The 24,090-nt window shown below is 38.3% G+C and overlaps 1 protein-coding gene across 9 annotated transcripts in view; it reads left to right on the top strand.

Annotated features, from left to right (window-relative positions):
- The window catches only part of WAPL (WAPL cohesin release factor), a 134,379-nt gene that overhangs the window by 74,958 nt on the left and 35,331 nt on the right, over window positions 1–24,090 (top strand). For 6 of the 9 annotated variants that reach the window (XM_072931423.1, XM_030276710.4, XM_030276712.4 and 3 more), the window contains 2 exons: window positions 12,690–13,736; window positions 19,516–19,634. In XM_072931423.1, the coding sequence (XP_072787524.1) occupies window positions 12,690–13,736; window positions 19,516–19,634 (1,166 nt within the window). The remainder of the gene's footprint in view (window positions 1–12,689; window positions 13,737–19,515; window positions 19,635–24,090) is intronic. The other 3 variants (XM_072931424.1, XM_030276714.4, XM_030276707.4) reach the window with 1 other exon arrangement.

The raw sequence follows: 24,090 nt of genomic DNA, 5'->3' as shown, positions 1-24,090 counted from the left end.
CAGCTTCAGTGCAGTATGGTACTCCACTTATTCAGTTATTCCATAAAATGGAATAATAACGTTCCTGTTCTAAAATTGCTGAGTGCATTTATGGTTTTTAAACACTTATTTTGAATAGAGATGAATTAGTGGTAGTAGAATTTAGTGTGGGTATGTGTTCACAGCCATGAAGGTGCAGATACAGCTTAGGCCATGTTTTGTTTCATTATTTGGGTGGGAAAAGTAGTTTTCTGAACTTCAACTGCACAAACATTTTCTGTTTGTAATTAGCACGGCTATATCAGTGTGTGCATAAAAAACTTCAGACCTGTGAGACTGCATTCTGTCAGGCTTCATTCTAGAGGTGCTTTTGGGCTCTGGAGTGTTTGTAAGATAGCTTAATGCTTTTCAGAGGGGCGTTCACAAGACTCATGGAGCTGAACATCACTGTAATTTTCTTCAAGTCGTTCTTGGAAAAAATTGGATATTACATCTCATGAGAGGTTTTTGTATAATGGGCTGATTAAACCACAGCTTCTATAATTGGGTAGACGATCACATTAGGTGAACCTAGATGAAGATGACACCTACTGACTTGCTCTGGGTTATCAAAATCAATTTTAATGAGAAGAGCTTACATAACTTTAATTTCTCAAATATAGTTAACCCAGGGATTAGAAATTTGAATGGACTTGTTCAGTTGTTAAAGCAGTAAGCAAGAATATACTAAGAAGATAGTCACAGTTCAGTTACTTTTTGTATATATGTTAGGGACCTAAGTCAAGAAAATCCAGGAAATGCTGATTTGAGCTATAGTTTGACAGACACATTTGTAGGATGTGTAATTGTCTTTTGATCTTGGTCTTTATTTTTGCTGCTAAAATACTTCTTGCTTTCATATGATTTTCAGCAGCTGTCTTTATGATTCATCCTCAGAATGGAAATAAAAATTAAGGGATTTTAAAGTTTGAATATAGTTTTCATAAGAAATGGAGTAAGTTCATCCCCCAGTATTTCTAAGGGGAAGAAATAGTGAGTTTCCTTGGTGTTAATGAGAGATTGTAGTAGAACAGGTTTTACAGTGAAATGGTTTCCTTGTAGACAACCTCTGTCAGAACATTATTTCTCAGGCTGGAAAAGAGAGAGATGTGGGGAGAAAATGTGATAGCGCTCTGCAAATTCATAGTGTGTGAAAGGCCAAGAGGAACAGACTTGAACAGTTTCATTGGTGCTTCCTGATTCGAGTTCTGTAGAAAATAATAAAATACAATATTTAGCACAGAAAAACATATTTAAATTGTAGAACTCCTTGCTGGACAATACTGTGTATATCATGAATATACAGCTCTGAACAGAAGGAAGCTGATTAATCTTGGTGGATAAGTCCATCCAGTTTTTAAGTGTGGTGGTGGTCTGAATGCAGAGGGGGAGGTTACTTAAATAACAGTTTACTGAAGGAGTTCTGTTCTGCAAGATTTCCTGAAGAATTTATTACTGATTCTGGCAGTTCAGCCAGAAGTAGTGAAGGACAAGGTGTATCTTGGTCAGATGGTTCTGTTCTTTCAGGGTCTGTTGCATTCTGTTGACACCCGGTCAAATGTAGATAAAAACCCTTCTCATATAGTTCTTCAGAAATGAAATTTAGCTGTGAATGAATCTTTGCAGAGCATCCTAGGAGGGTCTTTGGTTTCCTTACCCTTATTTAAAAACTACAATCTTGGTGGTAGTGTTTCTTTTTGTCAGTTAGTGTAAGTAAAACTTGGATGGCTTAAGCTGCAGTTACGCTTATGTGTAAACTGATCCAAAATAAATAAAAGTTGTCTCTGAGGACGTTGCTCAGCACACTGAGCAATTAGAGATAGTGGTGTATAGTCAGCCAGTGTAAATGTAGGTACTTCAAAGGCTTCTTTGTTGTAGTGACTGTTGTTCAGTAAGGTTTAATGGGGAGGCTCTTTCAAAACTACAGAGAGTTAGTTTGATTGATTTGGAGTAGGGTTCTGAAGGATGAAGGGACTTTGGAGGAGTGTAATAGTGTATATACTTCAACTGTTTGCATGTCCTTGCCCTCCCCATAATAATTTTTCCCTTCCTGGTGACTCTTGAACTCCACCTGGTTCAACCAGATTTGTCCAAAGGGCTTATGGATCCTTGAAACAGCAAGCTTGACTATTCCTGATGAGGCAAGGAAGGGATGGGGGCTGGGAGGAAAAGCAAGCAGGTAAAAGAACATTAATATTCCCAGTGTAAGGAAGACTGCAATGTGAGCTCAACATTAACCCACATACAGCACTGTATCTCTGGTTGTGGGAAACTACACTGTGTTGGTACTGATGTTGAAGAAAGTGCTTAAAAATTTGTTTTAAAGTACAGTTTGCTAGTCCTTGTCCTCATATTGCCTATAGAGTGCATGAGTAAAGGTCTCAGGACTCCCAGAGAACATGAGCCATCATTGTGTCTTAATTCTTAATGTAGGTGAAGAAAATGGTAGGAGTTAGACTGAGTTGAAAAATGTGACTTACCATGGCTATGCACAAACTGAGAAGTACAGTTGATTCTGCTCCATTTGTATTATCATCCCTCAGTGGCCATTTCTTTGGGCATTAAAATGAAGGTGATGCTATGTCAGTTAATTTTAGCTAATGTTTGGTATTAAAAAGCAGTTGATTTGGGGATTTGTTTTAGTAGTTGTGCAGCCATGTAACACAGTTAAGGATCTGTATCTTTAAAATGGTAGAACTTGCTGGTCTTACTTTTTTTTTTTTTTTTAAATAGCCTTCAGCTAGTGCTTGTAACAATCTCATTTTAAAGGCTTTGAGAAGCTCTTAATGTGGAAAGCTTCTCATAATCTTATCCTAATGTTGCTTGATCAAGACTTAATACTGTCTGAAGAGTGTCTGTGAGTAATCCTGTACATAGCAGGTAATTTGCAGATAGGGGTTTAGGTAAGTTTGAAACAATGGAGGACTGTTCAGTATTAATAGTTACTGTTAGGTCATCTTTGTGAAGGTAGGGAGAACTCGATAGCTAAAAAGTAAGTTGTGTCATTAGAAAAATACCACACTGGTAATGCATATAAAGCAAAAATGCAGCTATTTAGAAAATTAGGTTTTTATGAAACAGTCTTACAGTAGGGTAAGGTGAAAACCTTCAGAACAATATATGGATTTTTGAAACAGTCTGGTGGGATTTATTTTCTTTTTGACTGTTAAACTTGTTCTGTAAGGTATAAACCCAAATAGTATTTCACACAAACTTTGGTATAAAAACATGGCCTTGCAGAGCAGAGTTTGTTTGCTCTTCTAGAATATTTGTTAGCTTGTAGGATGAATTAATGTACAGTTTTTCAGATAAGAATTAATGTCAAAGTTTGATGAATTTTCGGAGTTGGTGTGGCATTTCATAGTTATATTAGTGTATCAGTACACTTTACTTTGAACAGCTAGTTTGCCTGCTCTGGGTATTTCAGTTTATGGAAATACTTCTGGCATTGTAGTGTGAGTTTCCATTTTGACTCTGGATGCTGTGATGATCTGCTGGCTTTTGCTTGTGTGCACACTGCTGAGCTCTAACTCAGGCCTTGGGAGGATCTGAAGCAAGGGGTTGATCGTCTCCATCAGAGAAAGCACTTGGGTTGAGAGATGTTTCTCATCTCTGCATACTTCATGGTCTGGTTTATGGACTACAAGAGAATATTCCTTTTCTGCATTAATTCTAAGTGAAAAAAAATAGGCATTTAGAATTTAATTCGGCATTAAGTGGAGAAGTATTTTAATTGGGCGTGGATTAAATCTGGTTTGTTTTAGAGCCTATGAATTTATTTCTTCAAAATATGTTTTGCTTGCTCTGGAGAAATAGAATGGCTTAAAATATCTTTCCAGACTACAGAATGGTGTTGGAATTGTGTCCCTTTCTGCTGTGTTGTAATGTTAAGTACAGATTTCGTGGTGGTTGTGTGGGCAGTGACTTTGAGGAGGCTCTTTAAGAGTAAAAAAACAAATTCTTTTTTTCCCCCTAACAGAGTAATAATGAAAACAGCTATTCCTCATATTGTCTTTTGTTCCTATGTACTGATATTCAAACAGGTTTTGCTCTGGCAGGAGTTTTGCTCTTGGTGCTGTAAGAGAGCATTTGTCTGTTGACTGCTGTTTGATTTCTTTTTTTTCTAGAAAGTTCCTAATGCCCTCATTTTTCACGTGGGGCCAGTGCAGGTAACAAATCAAAATGGCAAGTGTGGTTCTTAAGAGTGTGTGCTTATGCAGTGCAGGAGCAAAGGGATATGGCAGTGCTGAGCTGTGTCTTGGCCCAGGATGCAGGATCTAGCTGTGGTTGGCTGCTGGAAAAGCACTGAGTGCAGAGAGTAAATTGCAGAAAATGGATGCCCTTGAGGAAGGAGATGATTTTAAGTCATCAAGTCTGTTCCTGACATACTATCCTGGTAGTACCTTAGTGGCTCTGTGCAAAGCCTCTGCATCCTGCTTATGTGGGTGGGCAGCCCTATCTTTAGAGTTAAGTTTCAACTTCCCAAGTGCGGGTTTGTTACATAATTGCATTGACCACCAGATTGGTCAGGGTATTCCTTTCAAATTGTTTTAGACTTCTGTTTTGTGTTTAACACTGACATGGACATTGAACATAATGGTTAGGCCAGAGTAATATCTTACTTCCTCTGAGTTTTTGAGAGTAATATGTACTTTGTGAGAATTTCAGTTTAGCCATTTTCCATCCAAAAATGGAGCAGAGCTGGGGGAACCTGAATGAGGCCTGAACATTTGGCAGTCTTAGGAGACAGCTGGCAGCAGCCGTGATTAAAAAGAACTGCAGCTGTGCTCTGGTTGGGTCAAAGCATTAAGAAACTGATAGCAGAGGAGGGGAAAGATCTGCCAGAAAATATGTGTGCCCAGAGAATTTCAGTGTTTTGAGGTTTGCTTGGATGGTAGTTATGATGGGTATGTGGATAGCTGGGGTTTATCCGCAGGTCCTCTCTTCTTTAGCTGCTTTTTGGTAAGTTTTGACGATATCTCCTTTCCCTTTACACACAGAATTTTGTTGCTGTATCAGTAGCCCATGTTGAAACTGGTGTATTTATTGTTCTCTTTTTTTCCTCTGCTACTTCTCTGGTGGTGGCTGGTTGATTTTTTACTGTGGTGTTTTTCAAAAGTCTGAAATGGTTGAAATTCTGTTTAAGTTTGTGTTTATACTTCTTTGCTAAAATGGCAATACAGAAAAATACCCCAAGGGTTTAGGAAAGAATCTGATTTCTGCAACATATTTTTTCTAATGACAGGGCAGTTCATACCATGTGTGTTCATGTACAGAGTACATGGAACTTTCTTCCCTTAATCTGTAATTCCCCTTTCCTATACAAAGTAAATTTTGCAATCCATACTTTTAAAATAATTTTTTCTTCATGCCCTTGTACAATGAACAGTTTTTAAAAGATGATACTTTTAACTGCTTCTTAGTTTTCATGGTTAAAAAGTGGAAATAACTTTGCATTGAAAACAGTTGGTCAGTGCCTGTGGAAAAAAAAAAAAGCCTGTTAGTGCATAACTCTCAAGTGGGCCAAAGCATGCAGGCAAGCAGAAACCAGTTGGTAAGGAAGCTATTTCAGACTCAAACTGCTGTGGTCTTACTAATTTGGATGGAAAATGTTCTTAATTTTCAAATTTAGTTCATCTTTTCATTTAAGAAACTGCTGCTGTATTTATTGAAGTACTGTCTCAATTCAGATTGACTTAACCTAAGTGTATGTTTGCTTTGACAATTGTTTATGTTGCTGTGTTATAGTATGCTTTAATTTTTTCCCATAGCAGCTCACCCTAGAAATGTTGATGAAAACAGGCATTTCTGGTGTGTGTGACCCTCATGTTGCCCATGACACTTTGTAGTTGTTTATTTCTGGCTTTCTCTTGCTGCTCTGAGCAACAGATGCCCTTCTCAGTTTGGAGTGAGGAGGAATGTGTCTCTTTCATTGGACTTTCCAGGAGAGGTGAGCACATGTCAGGCTCTGACAACTCTTGTACATCTCTTGAAAGATGAGAGAGAGCAGAAGATCTAGTGATTGCTAGCCAAAAAAGAACTAGAAGAAGAGAGGGTAAGACAGTTAAATTGTTCCTTCAAAAGCCATCTTGTCATACCTTTAAAAATACTGCCTGAGATAAAGGTGAGGGATTCGTTCAGTGAATATTTTCTGCACAAGAGGGAAGGTGGCCATGTCAGCCTGCACCCCTGTGAAAGGCTTCCGCTTCCATTTAAATACAAGGGTTTTTTAGAAAGTTGTACACTGGCTGCCAAGTGTACCAGTCTGACACAACTTCTCAGAATGCCTCCTGGTAGCACATTTTCCCAGTGGAAAAAGGTGTATGAGGAGTTCCTTGTGTGGCTGAAACAGGGGCACAGGGCTGGAAGCAATAACACCGTGGGTAGGGTTCAGCATTTCCCAGGCTGGAGCCAAGGCACTGGGGGATATTGTGCCAGCAGCATGCTCTGAAAGGCTCAGGGAATGAAAATAATGGTCTATGGGAGATGCTGAACAATGTGTTACCAGACTGACAGATGTTTCTAGGTGATTTGAGAGTAGAAAAGGTGTCTGAGGTATCTTCTGTCTCATGTTTAAAAGAATAGCTAACTGAAATGGAGTCATAGAGTCATTAGTTAAGACTGTGTAAGAAACAAATTATTTTTTATTCCTATAAATTACCCTAGAATTTGATATTCAGGGTGCTGGAAAAGGAAACAAGACAAGCAAATGGTTCTTAAGGGAAAACAGTGCTATCATAGCAGTAAATTAATTCTCACCACTTTAGGGTTTTCTCCGACTTTTTTCCTGGAAAATAAGGTGCCACTTAAAACATCTGCACAGAGTCAAGCAATGTCTGTCCCACCTGCATACAGACTTGTCGGTAATTCAATTACTTAAGAATTTGTAATCATAGCTATGGGTGTGGCTCTATAATTTTAGCTATTTTAGGGATTGTCAACCATGAAGCTGGACTTGGGAATCAAATCTTCCTGTCTTCTGTTCATACCTACTAACAGGCACTGCTTTTCAAGATCTCATAGGCATTAATGGATACTTAATTGAAATAAATTTTGCCCATTTCATAAAGTGTATATTTTGTTTCCATGGGCTTTTTTTCCTGAATTGTCCAGTTCTTCAGTCATAGAAAATGGATCAAGGGAGTTTAGTCTCAGCCTTTTCTTCTTACCAATCAAAACACTTCATTTCCAATACATAATGAAATTTATTCTCTGATTTGGAAAGAAGCGTCACTACTCTGCAGTTCCTGGTTTTCTGATCAAACCAGAGATGACACTCTGTGTGTCTTGGTTGAGCTCTTCCTGGAAAGGAGGGATGTGATGTAAGCACCTTTCTGTTAGCTGGTCAGCTGCAAGTTGCAGAGTGAAGTGATGTAGCTTTATGCTTGAGAACATTGGTCATGGTGTAATGGAGCCATAATAAATGTTTCCAAGTGCTCAGGGACATCAGGCAGAGCAGTAGCTCATAATGAGCTTAACAAACTGTTCCCTCCATCCTGTGTCAGTGATCTGTTCCTGAGCTGCAGCCTGTTGATTGTGTGTGCCCTCAGTAGCTGGAGGGTTCTGAAAGCCCTGCTTACAATATTTCATATTTAATTTTCTTGCCACCCTGTCTTAGTGTCTACTGGAAGAGAAATCGAGAAGAATGTAAAATTGGCATCATGCCACCTGCCTGCACTCACGATTTCATTGCTTCTGACTGCCTTTAATATTTGCAGTGAGCTGTGGCTATTACTAAAAGAAACACAGTGTGTTTGTTGATTTGTTTATTGTGAATAGTAATCATGTTTCTCTCAGTATTAAAGTGAAGGCTTGTACAGCTACTTACACAGCACTGAAGGAGCATAAATTTTCATGCTGCAGGCTGCCATGTGCCTTTGTAGCTTGGAGGATGCTTTGCTTGGCTTTAATAGAAAAGAAAACTAACCCAAAGTTCAAGTTAGTAGGGCTAACATGTAACACTGGCAACTTGTCCATGGGTACATAGGAAAATGTAAGCATTTATTTTGCATATGTGATAATACCAAGGATAATATTGATTGTCCTTTTGTGTTCAGTTTTCTTCTAACATTTGTGCTGTTCAACTGTTTTGATCAAATTTGGTGTGGTGAAGAGAGCTCTCCAAGACACAGTGCTGTTTCAGGTGCCATCTGTGCTTTTGCCTCCCTGCTGTCTGCATGGTGGAAAGGCAGAGGAGGTTTTAGCTGGGTCCCTAATCCCTGGGAAGGCAGCAGCGAGGGCACGTGGAGCTGGCACATGTCAGTGTGTGATCCCCTGCCCAGCCACAGGCTGCTGTTCAGGAGGCTGCAGGGGATGCTGGTTGAGCTGTGGGCAGCTTTGCCCTGTGAGCCCTGCGTCTGTCCAGGCTATAAATTTACAACAGGAGACCTTGTTCTCACAGCCCGAGATCCTGCTCTGTGCTCCAAGTAACATGAAAATAGCAAATGAGGTTCTGCAGCTCTACCCCTGAATAGTTAACTAAAGCATGTAACGTTTGACTGTAGGCAATTAGCGTTAGACTGTTAATGATGATTTGGTTTTTACGGAACTAAAAATGATGTTTGCAGACTTGGAGCCCCAGTCACTTAGCCTTGTAAGTTAAATGAAAGAAAAGTGAAACAGGGACTAGGCTGGAGGATGGATGGGCTATGGTTGCTTGGTTTTCTTGTCCAGAGGAGTATTTGATTTCCTAAAGGATTACTTTACTTTGTTCTGGATTCCATTTTGCTATATGCTATATCTGATGGGTCAGGGTAATGAATTGTTAACTCTTACAGCTTTGTTATTTGGTGGAGAGAGTTTATCTTTTCTCCGAACTTCAGTATTTCCCCTGTCAAACTTTTACTGTTATAGGTCCTTAAAGAAAAAATGAAGTTGAAATGTGAGACATTTTCATGTCAGAATTGTCAGATGTTGAGCTGGAGGATGTAGGTTTCTTATTGTTAAAAAAATTAATTTCTCTTCTTAAAAAAAAAAAGCGGAGCTTTTTAGTTCTAGAATCCCATTCTTCATTTTGTCCATGACCTTAAAAATGAAAAGGGAGATAGTACCACTGGCAAGCTGTAGTAGTCATGAGGCATTTATTGTTCAATGTATAGATTAACATTTGTTCCATCTAATGAGTACTTTTGGTAAGTGTTTTTTAAAAATGAGATAACAGATTGTTATCTTCATATCCATCTAGTCTAATCCATGTAAGTATAGATGCATATTTTTTACATGTTTCCAGGTTTGTTACTGAAAAAGCTGTGGGCTTTTGACAACTCTGTAACATTCCTGCTGTTTGAGTGTTTGCATGTATCTATATGTATTATAGAAGAGTGTAAAATTTATTGCCTTATGTAAATTTACTATCTTGCATTGTCTGAAATTGAAATTTTCTCTAATGGTAACTTGACTAAGGTTACTTGGAACAATAACCATCATCACTTAAATACAGTTTTACAGATTTAGTAATATGCACCTGTGTGTGTGTGAAAACATGTCATTTTATGGGAAAGAGTGGAAGTTTTACTTTGGCTTTTTTTTTAATTGATCAGCAATGCTGAAGACGTCTGTCTTAAGTGACATTAACTAGAGCATGTAATAAAGCAACTTTTAGTGATCTAAACAGAAAATAAATCATGATTACCACAGAACATTGATAATGGTTCCTAGGTATACAGTGTTTGTACTTGGGGAGGGGAGTTATGCTGTTGCTGATTTTAAATTACTTGGGAGAGTTATTCTGATATTTGAGCCCCAGAAGAGCCTAATTGCAGTTAAAAATAGGAGGAGAAGTTCCATGCCTCTCTTGGACTTCAGGATATTTAGTAATTCACAATTAGTTCCTTTTCTCATATATTTTTTCCCTACAATCATGCTAGCTTCTGCTGTAGTAGTTGCTGCCAATAAATACTGTAATTTTAAAAATCAGGGTTATTGGAATTGCAGTTCCTGTACACCTTTGGGCAATTAGGAAGTGATTAGCAGTACTTTCTGGTATTGAAGGTTCAGGTTGACAGCTATTGACCCACTGATGAGATGAGAACCGTGGCTTGACAAAGGGTCTTTAGAGAAAGTATTCCTCTAAATGTGACTGCTTAGTTTTCCAGTAAAGCATTGTGATGATCCAGTTTTAAAGCCAAACTTTTTACCATTTTCCATCAGCCTTGCTTATTATTGGAGATGGAAAAACCTCCCTGGTGCAGTTACTAAGGCATTTGAAGTAGTGTATGTTTTTTAAATTTTGGTGCCCCAGAATCAAGGGGGAGATTAACTGCCACTTTTTTGCTGTTTAGGAGTACCTTGGTGTGTTATATTAAATTAGGAACTGAAAGGTAAAATTGGATGCAGCATTTTTTATGGAATCTTCTCAAGACAGCTCAAGGTTCAAAGCTGCTGATGTTACACAAAGGCTACACAAGTCCTGCTGTGAACATGAAGAGCTGTTAGTGCTCTTTGCCTTGTAACATTTCTTGGAAGTGTAGTAAACCAAGAATGGATTAGTTATTTATTAGTCAGCTGAGCTGACTGGAGAAGTTGATTTTGATCACATTTACATGAGGAGAAACAAGAAGTTCCCTTAGATACGGAGCAGCAATGGTGAGGCTGCAAAACAGTGTATTTTATCAAGGAAGTCTAAAAATGTTTTAAATTTAATTTGCTGTTTTTCAGGCCTACAGTGTTGTGGTAGTCTTCAGCTTCACAATAATATTAAACATATGGGAGAAAGGAACATATTGTACACTGTCAAACCCCCTCTTTGATTCCAGAAAAATTCATTTTGGTTGTGCCTCTTGGATTATGGCAAGCATGAGATTGAAATGGGAATAACAATATTGCTTGTGTTACATATTGATACTGAAAAATAATAACCAAGATTCCATCATGGAGGTGGCAGGGTTAGGGTTCCTTGTTCTTTGAGGAATTTAGTTTTGAGTTTTGCATTTCATATATTCTGTGGAATTATGTTTTTTTATTTCTAGCTGAGTATGTATAACTTCTGTGACAGATCTCAGCAGGACTCCAGGAGACTTAGATGCAGTTTGTCAGATATTACTTGTCCTGGTTCCCTGAGGAATTGTAGCAGGCGTTAAACCAATTTCCTACAAAACTGGATTTGGTTGCCATTTCTTCAACGTAGAATTTTCGGTACCTTAAAATTCTTCTATAAAACATCTGTGTAAGGATGGCATTTAGATGATTCCATTTTAATTTGAAAACAAGTGAGCCAAAGTCCCTGGAACAATGCTGATGCTTGTTTCCCTCATCAGGAGGTTGAAACCTTCTGGTCAATGCTGTGAAACTTTCGTGCCACTTAGGTAAATGGAAGCTGGTGAAATTTAATGTGATCAGGACTAGTGCTAAAGAGATGCTTTGGCCTTCATTTTACTGATGAGTTTAGGAAGCCTTTGCTGCTTAAAAATTTGAACCTTTGGGGTTGCATTCTGCTGGTGGAACCCCTTTTATCACTAATGTTTTGCACGTGTCTTCTAAGCATGTTCTTTTCTATCATTTCTGTTGTCACTTGACCCTGTCTCAGTTGCTTCTGTGTCTCCAATTTATCCCATCATTTGCTACTCTTCTGTACACCAGAGTCTTCTGCATTGTCAGACTTCTTATCTTGCTTCTCCTGGCCCAGGCAGCCATTTCAGTAAGGGCAGGCACCTGTGTTCCTGTGCTTGCCGATACTGTCTCAGAAATTTCCAAGAAATTCTTATTTCTTGGAAATAGCCCTCTTAGACTGCTGGGTGTCTGTGTGTGTGTGATGTCAGCAGAGGATGACAGATGCAGTCATCATGGAACTCTGGTACCAAATCCACTGCGTTTTTGTTGGTGTTCAGGGCAAACAAAGGGAATGGTTTCCCTACCACTTTAGAGGACAGCAAGTGGAAGACTTAGTGTTTGCATTACTTCCTGGCGTTACTATTGTGTGGGTGCTGGTTGACTTTGTTTGGAAACAAACCTTACAAAAACTGACTTCTTACAGTGGAACTTGTTCTCCTGGACAGTGCAAGATGTGAGTGTGGCTGTGGGTTGTAGAAGTGCAAGAATAACTTTTGGCAGCAGCTCTTCTTCAGAGATGGAGAAATTCAGTGCATAAACCTGAATTTCAGAAGCGATAAAATTAAAATTTGTGATGAGAACTGCATTTTTATATTTCTTTTGCAAGTCCAAATATTTTCATTTAGAACAGCAAAATTAAATGGCAGTTGAAGTTGTTTGCTGTTTTATTCAGGGTACAAGAAGGAAATAATGTCCTTATATTTGTAAGGAGCATGTGTAGTTGTTCCTTATCTCTAGTTATTCACTGTAAGTCACTTGTATGTCAAACTTCATTAATTGTCTTTTCTGAAAATTTCACCACAGAGTTTCTCTTTTTCGGTGTAATTTGCCATGGTAAGTAGGTGTTTGTATTTAGGGTTTACCACTGTCTTTTACGTGATGCATATATTTTCAGAGTGACACTTCAAGGGGTTTTTTAGTAGAAATGACAAGAAGACTTTATTATAGCAAAACTTTCAACTGAAGGGCTTATGAAGTATAAACTAGGTGGATAAAGACCTCTAATGCTTTTTGTCAGTGATCACAGAATACTTTTTGTTATATTGTAACTTTCCAAAGTAACCCACGCAGGTGACTATTTTTTTCATATTCCATTTTAGTAATAAATATATGTGTTTTTGTAGATAAAATCCAGAACTTGAAAGAAGATAATGGGAACAGTCATTTCATCTATGACAATGCTGGAGACAGTAATAAAACCAGTGCTGAAACCACAGACACTTCTGGATGCAACACTGAAGCCAAGGTCTTGCCTGATTCTTGGGACTCCCATGTGGGAAAAACAGCAGATTCTCCATCAGAAACATCTCAGACCAAGGGGCCACTAAGAACTCACTTGTATGAATGGGAGGATGAAACTGAAGACACCAGAACTGGAGAGTATATATTAGCTTTTGACAATGAACATCTCTCAGAGGTGAAGAGCAAGGATGAGGAGTGTGATAAAGAAGATAGTGAAAATCCAAAGGAAGCCATTAGTGAAGAACTTGTGCAAACTATTCCTAGGCCAAGCAACTGTAGGACATATTGTCGATCCAACAAAGCAAAACTGCAGGGGGCAACAAATTTTGACAAGCTGATGGATGGCACTAGTCAGTCTTTATCCAAAGCAAACAATGAGTCAAATAATGACGGTCTGAACGCAGGAAAAAAAGTTTCTTTAAGTAGTGGGACCAGTTTTAGAGGGACGGTGGGACGGACTAGAGACTACACTGTTCTGCACCCATCTTGCTTGTCAGTTTGCAATGTCACCATCCAGGACACCATGGAGCGCATGGATGAATTCACCTCAGCAGCCCCCACTGACCTGGGCGAAGCTGGGCGCTTAAGGAAAAAGGCAGACATGGCCACCACAAAAACTACAACCAGGTTCCGACCAAGCAATACCAAATCCAAGAAGGATGTCAAATTAGAGTTTTTTGGGTTTGATGATCAAGACGAGGGAGGGGGAGATGAAGGCGCTTCTAGAAGTTCTGGGAGTTCCAATTACAAAATCAAGTACTTTGGGTTTGATGACTTAAGTGAAAGCGAGGACGAAGATGAAGAGTGGCAGGTAGCAGAAAGGAAGGCCAACAAAAAGCGAAGTAGAGCTGTACCATCTGCTTCACTACAGTCAACCTCTGATGGCAATGAAAACTGTTCCCAGGATAGCCAGCTCAGCACTAATGCAGGTCAGTAGAACTCTTGGAATACATGGGTGGCATTTAATTTTAATTGACTTCAATGTTCTGTTCTTTTTGCAGTGTACCTAGGAGTTTGTCCAATACCACTGATTTGGAAACCTGACAGTTAAACTCACTTGAAATCTAACAGCTAAGCTTACTTCTCCTGTGGTCCTATCTGGTGTTTCATATCTCTCTTGAAGTATGCTTTATACCCCTTGGTCTCTTGCCAGAGGTAGAGGGTTTTTTTCTTTTCCAACAGAAGATTTGCACCTTTTTGGTGTGTTGAGCATAAGCATCTTTGCCTGTAAGGCAGGTATCCTCCCACAGAGCCTCCAGATCAGCCCACAATTGCAGAGCTAAGTGCACACATTTAAGTAGCTCTTAAGAAATGGGAAATATCTTTTTCTGGTTATTAATGTGCCTGTAGGCAGTTTGCACCTTTCTCGGGCTCCATATTATCTGAGGCTGCATGACTCAAGGGAGAGGCTGTGGGGACTCATGGAGTGCCAGTCAGATAACTGGCTTTGGGAGAGGCTCTGCATATTTGTTTCTGCTCTTATTTTCAGTTTTTAGATATCTCCTTCTGTAGAGGTTGGGGAGCGGGCTGTGTGTGTAGTCACACATATTTATGAGTAAAACTGTGGACATGGCAGCTGCTGAGCAAGTTCTGGTTATTAAGATCCTTTGCAAAATGAGACTTCCTTGGTGGTTGCTTGGGTCCTGTGTGTTGGTGAAGAAGAAAAGGAATACCTTTGGTGGAAGGTTGCTTTTAGCTCCTCTGTTTTGAAAAAGTCTAATGCCAGAGAATCACTTGTGTTGGAATAAATACTTCAAAACACTGCCACTGTTCTACGGAACATTTTGGTCCTCCATTGTGGAGCATGAAATGTGAGAAGTTTTATCAGCTCACTGAAGTTGTTACATTTCAAGACTTTGGCCAGATGTATTTCATTGTGATAGCAAGAGAGGATTTCAATCTAGCTTTGCAAATGTTGGAGAAGCTGGGTTTTTTTTTTCCTACAAATAGCTTCTGCTAATATAATCCAGAAATAAAATTTCAGAGGAAAAAATGTTCATTTCTCTGTTCTAATTATAGCTGTTTCTATAACCGGAATTTTCTATAAGCCTTTTAATCAAACTAAATGTCACCACTAGGGTTTTTTGGTGGACTTGAAAGGAACAAATGAATGCTGATGTTGTATGAGAAGATTATGTTTTCAAACAAACAAACAAAAAAAAAAACCATGATTTGTTTTCATAAAATTTACTTATGATGAGACACTTGGGTTCCAGCCTCTTTGGAAAATTGGTTTATCTTACAGGGCTGTTTAAGAAGTACTTTTAGTTCCTGTCTTTAATGACTTTTTGTTCAGCCATTTATTCCAAGAGAAAAATTTGCTTGTACAGTTAATGCAGCTAAGATGCTGACCCATCAAATAATCCTGTCAGCTGCTGTCCTCAGAAGTCTCAAAATATCCACACTTTGCATTTGGCACTGCATTCACCAAGCAGGCCTTTAATACTCCCAGGTCTCACAGATGTTTTCTCTGAAATATTTTCCTAATAGATTTCCATGGCACAGGGGGATGTAAATTTATGTTTGTTAGTTCTTAATGCGCTTCTCCACTTCAGGTAAGAGCTACCTCTCAGTCCCTCTCCTGGGAGATGCTTCCCCTTTGTTTTGCATCTCCTTTGCTCATTTGATTCTTGTTTTGTGCTGCTGTTGGTGGGTGAGATTTGACTTGCAGTTTTTTTTCTGACACTTGAAAGGATGATGCTCTATAGTACAGATTATGAAAGCAGAGTCAGATGCTGCCCTAAAATTTGTGGCACTCCCTGCTGAAGTTTACGCTATTTTCTCTTGGCAAATTTTGAGAATCATGATCTCTCAGAACAACCACGGTAAGAGTCCTTAAATACAGTGATGCTGAACCTGAGAATTTCTCAAGAACTCCTGGATCTAAACCTGAAGTTACAGTAAAGTATGACATTGCTCTGAAGCGTTGTCTTTGCATACTGGAAAAATGTGCTTCTGCATCCATGAAAAATGCCAGCTTTGACTCCAAACCTGAGAAACAACTTTCAGAACATCTTGCACAATAAAACACTGTCCTGAAATGTTGAATAGTACTGAGAGGTGCTAATGCTACCTGAGTTCTGTATGTGCTGTTCTTTCTTTGTACTAATGAATAAATGCCCAGATAAAAATCCAGTGTTCCTGTTCCAGGTTGACAGGTGAAATGCCAGACTGGCTCTCTGAATTTCAGCCCTGGAAAATCCCAAGACTGATTTTGTGTTCCTAGCATGAATAATGTTACGTGGCATAAGCAGTTTTTCAAGAAACTTGATGCTATCACAGTCTTACTTTGCCATAATACTGATTTGGTTACTTGCCATAATCTAGGTGTATTTTTATGAAACAGGTTTTAGAACCTTAATCATGACTTAACCTTAACCTTACAAAATCTTTGTCAGATGTTTTAATGGAACATTATAAAGACTTCCTTCCAGTCTAGTAGTTCACAGAGGGAAATTAAGTTTAGTAATAGATATTTAAATGTTTTGACAAATGAGAATTAAGAAAGCTCAGAGACTACAGGAACAATGTTGTTAGTACAGGAAAAATTGCCAGACAGATAAATTCAGTTTTGGTTACACTGTCTTTCGTTGAAAAACATCTTCTGTTGCTCACTTCTATGATAGTCTTTTCTGCTGAAGTGGTTAAAACCACAGAAGAAAACTCAAACAAAAGCCAAGGAAATAAAACCTCCAACTTTGAAAAAAAGCTCCACCTTTTAAATTCCTAGATGCTGTGACCACACTTTTTAATGAAAATACTTCATAATAACTTTATTAGCCTTAGATTTTTGCAGAAGTGTTGAGTTCCTAGTAAAAGTTTACTTTTTATTTTGCCATTGCAATCTGAAATTCTCAAATTCCTCTGTAGCAGCCCAGTGAAGCAAAGGCCCCTTTGGCTTGTGAGCCTCCCAGCTGGGTTCTGCCAGAATGCCAGGGGCCAAAAGTACTGGTGATACTTTCCTAGATTTAAAACACTGCTTTTGTCATTTCAGTAGCCAGAGTACAGGATGACTCCAATGAGGAGAAGCTTTTAATACTGGAAGAAAGTGACTGACTTGACTATAATAATCAATGGGTAGTTGTATCCAAGAGAAATCGGTATTGCAGCTTAGTCTCTTGCTTTGTAAATCATTTCTGATATGCAGCTTAACCTTTGTGTCATCTATGCATTTTTCCTTTTCTTGATCAAGATGAGATTCCTCTAATCTTTTTAGGTAATGTAGCTTTTGTGTATCAGCATCTAGCACTCAGCTCAGTTCTGGTGAGCCAACTTGCCCTAGTTTTTTTTTTTTTGTTTTTTTTTTTTAATTCCTTTGCACCTTCTCAAAAACTGAGTCACCTTCATTGGGTAAATATTTTAAGCTAGTTAAAACTACATCAAAGTACTCAAAGGCAGAGTCCTGTTTGGGCTTCAAAACCATTTGCAGAATTGCCCTGAGACACTAAAACAAAACTCCGTTGTTGTTCCCCAGGAAATTTACTGTGGTTGTTGTCTTAGTTGGTCTTTGAACATCTTTCCAGTTCTAGCCAAGACAGGCAAATTATCTTGAAGATTATAAATGCTTTAAAAATGGGTAGACAGAGAAAAAAAAAGGACTTACATGCTTCCATACTGAGAAAAAAGGTAATATGACCAATTGCTCTGTGAGGGGCAAAAAAACCCTCCAAAAAGCCATACAGGAGAGAGCCAGTGGAAATCCAGCTTTGGTCACTGCTTACCAAACTACTCGAGTTTTCCTCAGTTAATGTTAACAAAAGACTTGTCCCCCAGACCCTGTTTTGTTTAGATTTAAAAGTCTGCTAAGATAATGTATGCAGTGTGCTTTTAGAGTACCTAGAAGGCCTCCAAAGGCACTGCTCAGATAGAAGCATTCCAGGTAATCTTACAAAGCTAGTAAGTGTTTGATGTGCTAGCAACATCAGAAAATGCAGAATTGTCCTATTGTAAGTAGAAGTTGACTTTCTTTTATCCAGAAGTTTTTTTGAATTTAAAATCAACTAATTTAAATGGGGTAGTTCAGAATCACATAGGAGTAGAATTCAAAGGAAATTTAAATTTGGCTTAGTTGATCCCAGAGTATTGTTAATCATTATTGAAGGCAATGCCAGGTCCAAGTCGTAGCACAGGGCAAAAGTTACTGCTTTCATTTGGTGGATGAAATATTTTGTATTTCTAGAATTATTTGCATATTTGTACTCGCTGTAGTCAAGCACATTACTTTTTAACTTTTAATCTACAATTGGAGGATCTAGTTCTCTTGGTTTGACTTTCTTTGAGAAGTACGTTCAGGGCCTGTATGTAGTTATTTCAGGACTTATAAGGATATATATCAAAGCAATTTGATTTTACTCCTTAAATTGGCTTCATCAAGAACTAAGTTGTCTTTTACATAGATTTGGAAGTAGTTTTGTGTTTAAGTTAATGGAAATTGGTCTGTAGAGTTTTTCCTTGGTTACACTAATTTTATGAAACATCTGTTAAAGTCAGTTGTTTTCAGAGGGGATGTTGACACTGTGTTTGTAAGGTCTTGTGCTCACCTGACACAGCCACACTGAAAACCAGTGGGATAGAATGTGAGAGGCTGGTTCCAGAAGGTGCCTTGCAGCAGGCATCCTGCCAGTCCTGGTGCTGCCAAGGCCAGGCAATTTGGGAAACTTTGGATCTTGGGGAAATTTACTGCAATTTGGGAAACTTTGGATCTTTATTTTAAGAGCAGTTCTATTCCTCAGGCAGGTTTTGTATCCTTGTGAATGCCATTAGAAATTTGGTTGCCTGCTTTGCCTTTGCCTTTTTAACCAGCTTGACTGGTCCTATGTACTTGGGATTAGAGCAACCCATCCTCCCTGCTTGTGTTCTTGCAGTGCACTTTTCAAACAGCAGCAGCTTTTCAGGAATAGATTGGTTTGTCGGATGAAACAGTGTGTCTCTGTGCCTGTCTTTATTTCCATCTTGAAATTGGTAGTAACTTCTGGTTTGTGCCAAGTAAACCCTTTCCCTTGTCTCCAAGGGATAGTGCTTCAAATAAAGCAACACAAGTTTAAAAAAAAAAACTAAGGGCAAAAATTGAATTTGATGAGTGAATTGCAGTTTTACAGTCCAGGACAGGGTACTGGAATCGGTGGTAATGTAAGTATCAAATCCATTGAAAGGCCATGTCAGCAGTTCTTCTAGCTGACTCTTTCCTGAGCTGATCACTGTATTTTTTTCCTGTTTACAGCAGAATAAGCAAATATAAACAGGCTGCCTTCATGAGAAGTGAAGCAAGATCAATTCTTCTGTTCTGTAATTGTAGTGTGTTCTTCTAAATCTCTTAATCTCACACTTTTGAAGAACCCAGTCTCCTGCTTTATTCATCTGCTGCTCAGGTTTGTAGCAGTAAGCCAGCCATTAGTAAGCTCATGTAAAAGGTGTCCTGGGATTTACAGGAGTATGGGATGGGAAGCAGTTGCCTGCAGCTTACCCAGTGGGCAAGAGGTGCTGTAATTTTTTTGATTGTGCACCTTGTCATGCTTCTCTGTATTACTGCAATCCAGTCAGCCAGCCTGAGCTGCATCCAGGACTGTACTTGGTATTAAGGCTGATTTTTTTGATGAATGTTGATTGTTCATGGTATAATGTCAGATGCTATATATCGGAATTGTTAGAAATGTTCTACCAGTTGAACAGATTTGAAAATGGTTGTTTCATGTCTATATTTACCTTTAGCAGATCTGGAGTTTTCAGAGGATGCATCTGGTGTGCTTGAAGGCAATAAGAAATCCACAAATAAACAAGGTGATAAATCCAAGGAAAACACCAGGAAGATTTTTAGTGGGCCAAAGCGGGTGAGTAATAATGCTGAGAGCAATACAAAGTTCTTATTTTACTGAACTCCTCAGTAGTGATGTTTCTTTTTAGATATGCAACAGGGCTTTTTGAGATCATATATTGGCCTTTAGTATAATTTCTGCAAATATTATTCAAGTGCAGTACTTTTGTTTTAGTTACTGGAAGTATTGCTTTTTAGGATCACATTACTGCTATGGAGAACCAGACTTATAATGTAGATGCATTCCCTGGAGATGATTTTTAAAGCAAAGCATCAGTAAATTCTGTGTATTTTACTTTGTGGTTTGTTGGTGTATGGAGGGGGAAGTCTTTTGGCCTCTTTTGTTTGCTCTCCCAAGAAATATATATTATATTATAGGCTAGAACTTTTCTTAAAACATCAAATTGGGCATTGATATAGTCTTTATAAGGATAAATGCTTTTGGTATAGTGAGATTTTCTTTTAGTTGGAAAATAAAGTAGCCTCCAGTCCCATGTCAGTCTTGCCCAGCAGTGTAATATTCAGTATGAATTTGCCCTTTCTTAGCATGAAAAGAGCTTATTCATTTTCTTCATCTTGCAGAAATGTGGTTTATCTGTCATTATGGGTACTCAAAATTTTGAGGTTTTTTAAAATATGCATACAACAAAAATTGAGTGTAGCCACCAGGTAAAAGTTTGCAATATGGGGATCCATGTAATCATGAAATGAAGCTTTTATGACCCTAATGTCCAGGCCAGCCACTTCCAATGCTTAAGGACTTCTCATGAGCTTTTTGCATAACTTGTTCGTGTTACCTGGTGACAACAGCCCCTCTCTCACCATCATTTAACCCGCAACTGCTCTTGTAGGAGAACAAGGGAAATGATCTTATATTTCTGCTTTCCCTTGGAGTTCTATAGGATTTGCAAGACCTGGCAGTTGCATGGTATTGTGGAAATTGTTTTTATACGTGTTCAGAATGTGCTCGTGAGTCCAAAAGTTCAAAGAAGTTTTTTAAACTTGTTTTTCCTAAGAAATTCTAATAATTCCTCATGAAGGTAACTAATTACTTGTGTTATGTGATAGTTTCACATGAAGAAATTTTTCAAGGTGCCTTTTTTTTTGGTCTACCAGAACCAGAAGATTTATTATCTTCCTAGTTGTGTTGTTACATATAAATTTTTTCATTCAAAAAAAGGATTTGTGGGTGGAGAAAGGATGACAAATTTGGTTTAGCTCTCAAAATGTTCTGAGGGGTATTTTCATGTGGGAGGATTCGTGACCAGTAGGTCCTGTCAGTTGTGATGCCCTTTGAAAAAGAAGTGTCACTTGTTGCTTTGACTTTGGACAGAATGAGAAGCTCCTCCCTCCACAGTTAGAAGTCAGATAAGTCAGGAGGGTGTTTTCACAACTGAAATAGTATTCCTTGAAAATGGAAGTTCCTCAGCTTCTCCTGATTAAATAATCATTTTTTAAAACACAGCTTCTTATCAATGAACATGTTACAGTACACTGAGAAACCCAAGTACAGGAAGTGCTAATTTGTCTGTAACTTTTTCGGTTATATATTTTAACAGCATAAAACAACTGTGGGTGTTCTGCTAAATTCAGAAATTGTTTAAAATTTAAATATTTAAATGGCGTAAATAGTCTGTAATTGTATTTCATGTGTTTCTTGTTTTATTTTTATTCTTTAAATCCCTGAGATTTTATGTAAAAATGATTCTAATTAATTTTTTATGTATATATCATGAAATTATGGGGTAAGGAAAAAGCCTTACAGCAATATCATACTATAAGGGAGAATGATTTCAAGTCTAAAATATTCTCATTTGGGATAAATTTAATTCAGGTGGGAAAGTTGACAACTAAACAGCTTTTTTGACCCTGTAGTGATATAATGGACCTAGATGTTGCTGTAATTAAGATTCGGATTTTGAACTTCAGTGTTCTCTAATCGTATGGCTGTTACACGGAGTTACTAAAAAAGCTTGTAAAGCTTCTTCTGATGGTAATTAGAGCTGCTCTAATTATCGTCCTAAAATATAGATATAGACTATCTTACTTGTATCTTAAGGGAATTCTCATTCTGGGAATGAAAAAAAAAAAAAGAGAACTAAATGTATTAACCTGATGATAATAACTAATGATCTTTGAAAAAAGAAAATCTCTGGAACTACTTCACTGTCTCAGCACCACTTATTTTTTCTTGAAGGAGCTAGCAGATACAGTACTAAATATTTTCTGTTAGGTGATTTTCAGAGCTGTGGCACTGCATCAGACTGAGCTGCCAAGAAAAAAGCTGTGTTACTTAGGAAGCAGCAGGTGCTATCATTAAATTTCAGCAGATCCAGAAAGCTCAAGTATTCCAGTCTCTGTTCAGCAGATCTGTCACCCATGGTTGTAGTTTTGAAAACTTGAACATTGTCTCTTGATGCTAAACTCCAGTTCTTGAAACTTTGAGTGTCTGTACAATAAAATATTACTGACGTTGGTGAATAACAATGTTTCTAAACACTGCTTTTACTGTGAGGACTGGAATGATTGCATGGTTGCAGTAGCCAAGGATATTGATAGGTGAGTAAAGTCTCAACCAAAGCTATGCTTTTAAGTGAATTAAACCTTTTTGTCCTGAGCCTGAATTATAGGAGGAGTGTTACATTCCATAGCAACATAATTAAGCACTTACAGTACATAAATATTGGCATTACTTGAGTTGCAAATTATGGGTGTGAAGCATACATGAGTAATAACATCTGCAGAAGTTTGTTTGCAACTGTTTACAATTTTAATTCAACTGGTTGGGTAACTCATGCTCTAGCATGTCAGTTTGGGAACTCTGGATACACCCACCTGTTGGCCCCTTGGAGCTTAGTTCCCCTTCTACAGATGAAACTAATTCTCCATTAGCAGGCAAACCCAGTACAGTAGACAAGAAATTTTTTGTTGCTATGGTCCATATCTACTGAGACTAAAGACTTGAAAATAGGCAGCATAAAAATTATTTCCTCAGATTTCTTGCTCCTGCTGCAGATTTTGGCTATAGTCAGCAAATGAAGAGAAACAGTTTTTGTAGGAAAACTCTGGAACAGTTTCCTGTGGTCTTACACAAAACATTTGTCTCTAAATAGGAATCTGAAAAAAGCCAACTTAAAAGTGTAAGATAAGGAGGGCTAGTCTATCCTCAAATTAAACATTGGATCTATCAGCCCTAAAAATTAACAATTGTACTTAGTGTTTTGTGTCAGTTCAGTGTTTGTATTGTCCAGCATGTCACTAGGGACCACCAAGTCCTCTGAACAGCACATTTTCTGAGATGGCTTTTCTGCTCTTAAAATATGAGTGATCTGCAGCTCAGTGTTGATCCTAGTTCTGCCTGTGGCCATAGGAAGCCAACCTAGACATGGTGAATACTGATTAGCTTGGAATGTTTCAAGGTAAGAATTTAAATGGAGTTGCAAATCATAGTTAAAAGGTATGGGAGCCTTTCAGCTTGAGGGGCCTGGGAGGGAGGCAGAAGCTGTAATCTTTCTGTTACTGGTCTTCAGGGCTGCTGAGGCATGTGGGAAGACTTAAGGAGCTGCATGAAGGAGACAGAGGAGGTGTAGCAGAAAAAAAGCACTGACTCTCAAGTTAGCACAAGTGGAAGCAGACTCAGTCTTATGTTTTCTCAAAGCAGCATGAAATTTCAATTAGATGAGTCCTTTATCAGGATTTTTTTTTTTCCTATGCCTTAGAGTAGGTCAATTTTAGAAACAAGTTCTTTGGAATTAGTTTCTTAGATGTTGATATCTTTTGCACTGTGTGTATTTAATAAAACTGCTGTGCTACTATAGAATGCAATTTTAGCACCTATGAAACACTGAAATTTTCTTGAGACTTTGAAATGTGTTTTTTATCATTGGTGAGATGAGGAAGAAAGGGTTCAGTGCGTGGTCAGTCTACACTGGGGAGATTCATGGATTACTAATCAAGCTAAAAACTAATGTGAAGGCTAATTCATTGCTTAATGACTTCTGACTCCAGTTAAAATGGGCATATTTCAATTAAATATTCACTTTTGCAGTGAAAATCTACTGGTTTTAAATGACTTGAAGCTAACTTAAATTTTTTTCTTATTGTCTTATATTGCTATGCCTGGAGAAATGTCTTTAAATTCACTTGTTGAAATCTTAGCCCTAGAAAACCAGTCTGGCTTGCAACTTGTACACATTCCCACATGTACCCAGTGAATGGGGATACATCAGTGGGCTTTTTCTTTTCCTCTTGTGCACACATTAGCTTGTACTGGAAAGGGTATGGAAAAACCTCTTTACCACTAACGTGATGTTCATGGTGTTTCCTTTGGCCCATTCAAATACTGGACCTCAGAGTTCTCTGTTTGTGCTGGTTTTGGCTGGAATACAATTAATTTTCTTCAGAGCAGCTCTTACAGGGCTGTTTTGGGTTTGTGCTGAGAACACTATGGGTAGTGCTAGGATGTTTTTGTT

Source organism: Taeniopygia guttata, chromosome 6 (genome assembly GCF_048771995.1).
Source record: "Taeniopygia guttata chromosome 6, bTaeGut7.mat, whole genome shotgun sequence".
NCBI lineage: Eukaryota > Metazoa > Chordata > Aves > Passeriformes > Estrildidae > Taeniopygia > Taeniopygia guttata.
This window is presented reverse-complemented; position numbering and strand designations above follow the sequence as displayed.